General features: G+C 49.7%; 1 protein-coding gene across 1 annotated transcript in view; it reads right to left on the bottom strand.

The window, feature by feature from the left end:
* Positions 1 to 5842: 5842 nt before the first annotated feature.
* Fam155b (family with sequence similarity 155 member B) overlaps positions 5843 to 8931 on the bottom strand; it is a 28466-nt gene continuing 25377 nt past the window's right edge. Inside the window, exon 3 of the mRNA XM_021154007.2 lies at positions 5843 to 8637. Coding sequence (XP_021009666.1) covers positions 8252 to 8637 — 386 coding nt within the window. The 3' untranslated portion in view covers positions 5843 to 8251. The remainder of the gene's footprint in view (positions 8638 to 8931) is intronic.

Raw genomic sequence — 8931 nt, 5'->3', positions numbered from 1 at the left:
AGAGAGAGAGAGAGAGAGAGAGAGAGAGAGAGAGAGAGAGAGAGAGAGAGAATATATCTTCCTCATGAAGAACTATCTGTTGTCTTTGAACCTGTAACTATTAGGCTCCATAAGAATAACAAAAGCAGAAAAGGTGCTTGCTGAAAGTGGGGCTCAGCATTGTGGGAAAACCTTGATCATGCATGTCACCAGGCACTTTGTGATAAGATCAATGTATGCTTGCTGAGAATCAACCTCCAGTAAGCAGTGGGAAGGTCAGGAGGGGAAGATACTGGAGGGTAAAGGTGACAGAGTGGAGCACTTCAGAAACTGGGGACAAGGAAAGGGCAGCGCAGAGGATACAGATGGACTCTGGGTCTCTGGGAAGGCAGGCACATGTGCTGTGCATACGGTCTCCAGTCTTGTCACAATGTACAGGATCCTGAGTGAAGACTGCTCAGACAGATGCCTCGGGAACCCTTCACAGAGTCCCACTGAGTCTCCCACTGGTCTAGACCTAGTCATGGCAGCCCACCAAAGGAAGCCTCTTAGTATAAGAGTTGAAGCCAACCGGCCAAAATAGTGTGGTCTAAGTGTGGAGGGCTTTGAATATCAAGCTTTTGCTTTCTCCAACCATTGGGAACCATTACAGGAGCAGGAAGTCAGACCAAAGCTCGAGAAGGCACCTGGTCCCATGCCAGGGAGTCTCTTCTGCTAGGGCAGGAGGCTGGAGGCAGGTGTGGGAAGAATGAAAATCTGGGGACAAAATAGCAGGCATGATGATGGATTGGTAGGAGAGAGGAGGGAGGGAGAGAGGATGAGAGCAGGGTAAATGGAGAGAGGGAGGGAAGAGAAGGAGGGGAAAGGGAGGAACAGAGAGGGGGAAGAGGAAAAGAGAAAGATAGAGAGAAACTGAGACAGAGACAGACACCCAGACACCATCTGGGTCTTTGTGGTGGGGGCGAGGAAGGCACCAAAGGAGTCCCAGATGATAACTGGCTGGCTTCTTGCTCTAATCGCCAGAGGGGAGGGCAGGCCATTAGCACAAACAGTGAATTGGCCCCTTAGGGGCTTTCTTCCTTCTGCACCAAAAGGCTGCCCATGCAACCCTGTACATCTTTTCATTCCAGCCTGGCTAGACGGGGCGGCCGGCTCCCAAGCTGTGGCTGAGGCTCTGGAGCGCTGAGCTGCATTTCATGGCAGGGTTCCGGGAGGCCCCGGCCTTCAGGGGCCTCGAGGCCGGCTCTCCAGCCCAGCCTCCCGCGCCCCGCCCATGCCCCAGCCTCAGCCTGTGTTTGGCTTGACAGGGTAGTGGGGAAGCCAAGGCCGCCAGAGGCGGAGGGGAGCAGGCAACTGAGGGCCTGGGTGCGGATGAAGGCGGGAAATGGCCCAGACGCGAGGAAAGCAGGAAGAAGGAGAAAGAGGCCAAGGAGGGAAGGCCGGCAGGGCGGACAGCAACGGACCCCCGCGCCTGGGCCTTGTTCAGCGGCTGCGCCTCCCTGGCGCCTCCCGCCCGGGTAGGAGGAGCCACAGCGCCACCCAGCGTCCGGTGTCCGGGAAAGGCAGTTAGGGCTTTTCCGTTGCCCCGGAAGAGCTGGAAGCTGGGTGGTGCAGAGCCTGAGGGACACACCTGGAAGATACCTTGTGCAAACGCAGGGCAATCTGTGGTTGATTAGCTTTCAAAACCAGACTCTCCGTTCACTTCATCTACCAATCCATCCAGAACGTGGTTGTACTTGAACCTTACCTCGGGTCAGCTGATAATAAGTCTTCCAAAGTTTAACAATCTTCCATGGCTCCCAAAGGACTGCGATGCGAAGCCAACCTAGATTTCCTGTTCTGATTGACCTTCAAGGCCTTTCATGTTTTTACCTTAGGCAATCTTTCAAGCTCATCCCTGGCCACCCACTCTGTACATCCTAAACCACTCTTTCTTACCCAAATGAACTACTTACCACCTCCACATTCATTCACTCTGTGGATGTTGACTAAAGCACTAGAGAAATGACAAAGAAAAAGAAAAAAAAAACATGATAAAAAGGTCTGTCTTAGAGCTTCCATTCAAACGCAGAGACAACAAACAGGAAAGCAGATGTGAAAACCATTGTCCGGTGTCCACTTATCATTTAAAACAGTTCCATGCAGTCTAGATGGTATAAAAAGCAGGGTGACATGCCAAAATATTGGGGCCAGAGGGGCTCTACTATACAATGAGTAGTCAAGAGAAGCCCTCTGAGAAATTGACTTGTGAGCTGGAACCTGCTAATGAAGAGTCAGCCTTGCAAAAATCCGAGGAAGGACATTTGAGGCTGAGGAACTGCAAACAGAAGTTCACCATAGGTGGGATGGCTGGAATGGAGGGAAGTGATGAGGGAAGAGAAGGCAAGTTGTTTCTGCTTGTGGAGAGCTTGGTGAGCCATGGAGAGTTCCGATTGCATTCTATGTGTGATGTGAAACTATGGGAAGTTGTTAGCAGGAGAAAATGGGATGGGTTTAATCTTTAGAAGAGTTCCACAGGAAGGATACCATCTCAGAGACCCAAAGAGTATTTCTCCACACCTCTTCCAGCATTTGTTGTTAGTTATGTTGTTGGGCTTTGCCATTCTGATTGGAGTGGGGTAAGATGAAATCTCTAAGTTGTTTTTATTTGCATTTTCCTATTTGCTATGAAGGATGAACATTTTTGAGATGTTTCTTAACGTGTGTGTGTGTGTGTGTGTGTGTGTGTGTGTTTGGGGACTTCTCTGTTCAGATACCAGGTCCAGTTTTTGAATGGATCATCTGTGAGACATCTTTGTCTCTGGTCTAAGAGTCACTAGTGGCCTGAACTCAGTGACACCAATGGGCATGGAAGACATTCTCAGAATCTACATGCATTTTGAGACATCTTTCTTTAGGGGTTTCTCCCTATCCAAGGCAGGAGCTCTTGAGAGCAGATGCCATGTTGGAGTAACCTGGTGACAATTATCCTATGCTCCAAGGCAGTTACCCTCATGAACATTCAGTACTAAGTGAATAGATTTCTGTGTGGCCACCACAGTGCATGTGACAGGACATAATGGCAGTAGGACAGAACTCTGAGCCTTTTGCTGTAATGGACTTTTGCCATTTTCTTTCCTTATCCTTGTGTCTTCTGTGCTAACAACTGGACCCAAGGCCTTCCCTTATGTTACTTTGAGTTGTTCTTTAACTATTTAACACCTAGTCCCATCCTTTTGTTTTAGAGATCAACCCCAAAAGGAGGAAAAGGACTCTATGAATGTTGGGTAGACAGTCAAAATCATCATAGCATAAAATGTTCACCATTTTGAATCTCAAATCATCCATTCTTCATACTTGCCCCCGTTCTCTATCCACATCCATTCTGCTATGATCCTTTTTAGCCTCTCATTAATTGCTATAGTATTACAGCACAATGCAAGTGAGTCTCGGGGTGAAATTGCAAGTCTTAAAAACAATTCAAGATTTCATGAAGTCAATGGAAGTGATAGTGGAGATCATCTCTAATGTCACACAGAAGTCATGCTAAATGGGGATTTGGCAGAGATAGGCCAGTTACAACTGGCAAACTGACCTGGGTAATAACAGGATCAAGGTTTCAAAGAGAACAACTCAACTCTCAGAGGATTAGAAGAGGTCCTTGGGATAATTGAGGAAGCTCTTGAATTTTAAACAAACAGAACCTTGCCTATGACTGTGCTGCAAAAGCCAACATTGTATTCTCATGCACTTTGGTCTGGAAAATTACATTATCCTGCAACGTTTGAGTCATTTTTTTTGTTATTGTTGTTCATTTTAAGAATTACTGCATAGTTCCAATTATTTACACAGTTTACATAGAAATTAAGATATTTCCAACATGTTCATTCCCCGGGTTAAAGCAAATGAAGACGTTTCCTTTTCTCTAGCTCTATTATACAATGAAGCCCGTTACTAGCACCACTTATCCTGGAATAACAAGGACTTCATGTAGCTGCAGTCTTCTCTTCACTGGTGATTGCTAGGCCTGGCTGCACAGAAGAACCACTTGTGGGGTTTGTTAAACAAAGCTGAAACTGGGACCCTCCTCATCCCACACTAATTAGATTAGACTTTTGGCTGGCGGGGGCCTGTTCTAATACTCTCCAGGTGATTGTAATGCAAGACCAGGGCTTCAAGCCACCAAAGTCCTCCCCACTTCATCCTGTGCTTAGAGATGGAGGCTGGCTGTAGTTGCACTGACCAGAGGGAAAGTGTCAGAGTCTGGGTCTAGATAGACAGGTACACTTAGTGGGCTAATTTCAGGGTGATGCTAGCCTACCTCAAGAGTCAAAGGGTGGCATAAAGCTTGTAGAGATACTTGCTTGGCAATGCCACTGTGCCCTGCACTCCCTAGGTGCTTAATCCTGACCCCTGCACTTTTCCTGTGTAGTAGCACACAGAGAACCCATCTCTCTGTCCTATACCCAAGGCCAAGAGAGACTGCCTTGCTCTGCATGGACATGTGGGAGGCCAAAATGTTAATTGTAAATGCTATAGTGAGAGTGTTATGGTAAAGTTTAAGAAGTTATGTTATATGTCTAGAACACATCCATCCTGCTGTACTGCCAGCATCCACCACAGTGCTTGACATGTTCTAATTGTTCCATAGGTATATTTTGAATGAATGAATAAGTTGGACACAGACAGAATGTGTTATGTACTATGATTAAAATACAAAGCATTACCAAAGTACAAGGAAAGATTATTTCCTGCTGGTGAAAAGAGAGAATGTGAAAGCCATCATAGCAGAGAGGATATTTAAGCTGTATTTTGAAATCTAGGGAAGGTAGTGATGGGCAGAGAGGAGGAGAAGGCATTCCAGGAAAAAGAAACTAATGAGAGCCAAGAGCAGAAGAGGAGAGGGTGCAGGGCTCATTTATGAAGCAGCCTGTATGATGGTTGCTTGCTTGCGTGTATATATATATGTACCACATGCATGTGCCATTGCCAACAGAGGCTAGAAAAGGATGCCAGATATCCTGGAACTAGGGCTATAGATGGTTGTAAGTCACCATGTGGATGTTGGGAACGAACCAGGGTTCTCTCTTGGCCAGTGTTCTTAACCACTGGGGCATCTCTCCAGCCACAACCATGGTCATTGTATTGGGTTCCTTCATAGTACCTGGGACTGTGCTAGGAGGGTTGACTGGGGCCAGAGCAATTGGACAATAGATTAGCAGGACAATAGTTAGGCTATTATAATAGTCCAAGCAGAAGTCCCGAGGTCCTGAAGTCCTAGAGTGGCTTAGTGGGATACAGGGTAAAAAGAAGGGCTTGGTACATAATGCAGAGAATGACAGAATTTGAGATGGGAGTAAAAGAAAAGGAAATGATCAATGATTGTCAGCTATTGTGTCAAGTGATTATGTGCATACCTTATTCTCACAATAACTTGACTTGACTTTTTAGATCCAGTCTGGTCTCAAAGGCCATGTGCTAAGTGCCATGTTCCATTGCATTTGGAGGAAACTGAGAGTGGAGCTTGTTTCCTCAAAAAGCAATCCAGAAGCTCAGCCTAATCATGCTCTCCTTTTCTCCACTCCTAGCAAAGAGGCTTGAGCTTTGGCCTTTTCCTATGCCCTGACGTTCTTACCACTCCAGGCTGAGCCTGCACTCTTCCTCAGCTTTGCCCTTTATGTGAGTTACCATCTTGACCACTGTCAGTGGATGGCTTTGTGATTTCCTTGTCTAGAATGGTGTACTACAAAATTTATGGTTTTTCTCCTGAGATTTAATCTGAGTTAGTTGGCATCCTCTGGCCCACTGTCGTCCTCAGACCTTAGAGTTTTTTCCTAGAGCAGCAAGCTGGATCCTGCAGAATAAATCCACCAAGAGAGATTTATCAAGTCTTACCATTTATTTCTTTAAGGGGTTAAACAAGAGCAGAGATGTCTCTGCCCCACAGTGCAACAAAACAGAAAGCAGTACACGTACAGACACTCTCACTGAAACACGGAGGCTGGGAAAGAGGAAGGCAGAGACAACTGAACCATAGCCGGGGAAAGGAGGAAGGGCTGGGAGACTACTAGGGGACCAGCTTGGAGACTCAGTCATAGGAACTAGTGCAAGAAAGGCCTACTCATGAAGCACAGTGTAGAAAATGGCATAAGAAAGCCGCCCAGCTCTGCTGCCTGTGACGGAGGGCAGGGGCAGCTGGGGAGGTGGAGGAGTAGGGGGTTGGGTCAATGGGGACAGTCAAATGACTGTGAGGTGGAGTGTGGTGCCCCTTTCCCCTGCCACTGGGCAAGGCCTTGGGCTGGTCTGAGCCAGGGGTCTCCTGGGCACTTGGTGAGGGGGAAGAGAGGATGGGAGTCTCCAAGGGTCCATTCCCTGGGACCATATTGTCCCCCTTTGCTTCCCAGTCCTTTATCCCCTCCTGAGGATGCAGGCGTCAGAAGGCAGTACTGGGATCTCTCTGGAGCCCATGCCCCTGCCTTTCACTTACACAGAAGCACATCTGGGAAGGATCCAGCACCTCGTACCCTCCCCAGCTGAAAAGAGCACTCTAGGGATGGGGTATGTGGCCGGGCCCGAAGTGCTGAGGGCCAAAAGATGGAGGACACAGGGTCCAGGCAGAGGACAGGCTGTGAGATATGAGTAAACTGGCAGAGAAAAGGGCTCCGTAGGCTCAAGAAGCTGAATTGGGATCCAACAGTGGCCCTTGAATGAAGGAACCCTTGTCTGCTAGGGAGGGTGTCCATCCATCACAAAGCTGGCAGGGTGCAGCTCCTCCTTCCCCTCCCCTCCTGTTTCTCTGTAATGCTGCTCCAGGACTGTCCTCCTGTATGCATCCTTTTGGTCTCTGAAAGCCATTGGCCTATCCCACAAAGAATCGGGCTCCTGTTCTTGTCAGCTTGCATTGGCTTTTAGATACCCAGGCAATGTGGCCTTCCTTTTCTTCTAGCAGGTCAGTGCAAGCAAGGCCAAAGGCTTCCAAGCCTCATCTCTCACTCATCCCTTTAGCCTGACTAAACAAGTTCCTTGGGCAAGGGTTAGCAGCAGCACTTTATCTCCAGTCAGAGTCCTCTTGCCAGCCTCTGAACTTTGTCCAGCAAGGGCAAGGGGTGGCTAGAGAAAGGGACCTGCTAAAGGGTGAGGAGGAGTCTAGCTGTCCCTCAGTGGGACAATAGGCCACAAGGTCAGGGATGGGAAGGGATGAATACTCTTTGGTAGGCTGGGGATGGACACAGGATGGGGTAGGGGAGGCTCATCTCTGGAGAGCTCTGGAGTAACACCACCAGTTCTCCTTCATGGAGGCCTGGGCTAGGACAAGATGAGGGAGTGTAGGGACCCAGGCCAGGCCTGACGCACTTGGGCTCAAGTCCCTACTCCCTGTGGAGATTGGAAATGAAAGGTCTGTGGCCCCAAGGCCAAGATTTCCAGGGCAGAGCAGCCCTAGGGAGTGTGTGCACCTTCTGTAAGATATGGCCCTCCAGACAGCGGCAGTCCAACCACGTGCCCTCAACCTTCTGGGTGTTGGCTCCTGAGCTCCTTCCCAGGAATCTCTTTATGCACTTCCTTCTTATTTGGGGGCCGCTCTTGAATCTATCTGCCTCAACACTAATCACCCACCCCCCAAAAGCCATCTCTTCAGGCCACCTCTCCCCTTCCCTATCTTTCTTCTCTTCTACCACTCATTCCATATCCAGTTCCAATCCCTCATTGCCTAGGGTGGTGGGGGCAGCCTAACTAGGGCACCTTCCTAGCTGTCACACTGTGTGCCTCATCCTGTGCCCGCCCCACACTCAGGGTGCTGACGACCGGCAGGAGGGCAACCACACTGTCTGCCGTCACCTGTAGGGATATGGGCAGGAGGGAATTAAGGATCTTGGCAACGGAAGGAATGTGGAGGGGGGAGAACTACTCCCCTCTGTGCCCCCCAACATTCCCTGCAGGGTTGAGGCTGGGTAAGCAGCCTCCTTCCCTGGGGTCAGGGCTCTTGGCAGGAGTGGGCAACTCCAGCCCCTCCCCCTTTTTAGAACTAAGCCCCAAAGGTGGGGCTTGGGAGGGGACACCTGCTGCTCCTACCTTTTTCTCCTGGGTGAGTTTTACAGCTCCTTGGGGGCCCTCTGGCCATTTTGTTGGAGCTGCTTTTAGGGCAGGGGTAGATTGGGGACAATATCTGGTCCCCCATTTCTCCCCACCCCACCTGATCCTACACCTCCTGTGGGAGATGCTTCCTTCCCCCAGCCTGGAGCTGGGCTGGAGCTGATGTCAGTATGTGGTGGAGGTTTGTCCTCCTTCCCTGTGGTCACTCTTCCTGTGTCAGCCCCTCCTCTAGGGCAGGCAGTGTCTCCAGTCCCAGTCCCCCACCACCCTGGCTGCTGGAGAAGGACACTACGGTATGGAGTAGTATAAGAACAAGGACACAGAGCCGGATCCTGCTGGGACTGAGGCGGGAGCCCCCAGAGACCGGCAGCAGGGAGGGCTTGTTGCTGACTCGGCTTGGGGGTTCATGGCGGGGATGGTAGTGGTGGTACTGATGGTGGTAGTGGTGAAAATAGGAGTGGTGGAATTGCTGGTGGTGGGTTTTAGGGGGCTCAGAGTCCTTGAACTTCTTCTTCTCCGACTCACAGGAGACCCACTGCACATCACAGCACTTGGTTTCCGGCCGCTTTGGTGAAGTATCCATCAACCCTGCCAACGGATAAGGAAGGTGTGTTGGGGGAGGGTGCTCTAGGGAGTTGATGACTCTACCTTAGCTGTAAAATGGATGCACAAAGCTGAGGCTCAGGTAGCCCTACTCAAGAAACTCTCCCCACCAGCCCTCACATCTTCTGCTCTCATTCCTTCCTTCCAGGGATGTCACCAGTTTCTCCAGAGTAACTCATAGCTCAGCATGTTCTGAGTAGATATGGCCACTTTGGTCTTTTTGTCCTGTTCCATTTGGCCCTATCCCACCCAACCTAGGGACCTGAGTGCCAGCTCCTT

Source organism: Mus caroli, chromosome X, assembly GCF_900094665.2.
Source record: "Mus caroli chromosome X, CAROLI_EIJ_v1.1, whole genome shotgun sequence".
NCBI classification, from domain to species: Eukaryota; Metazoa; Chordata; class Mammalia; order Rodentia; family Muridae; genus Mus; species Mus caroli.
Note: the sequence above shows the minus strand (reverse complement) of the source record. Positions and strands in the feature narration are given on the sequence as shown.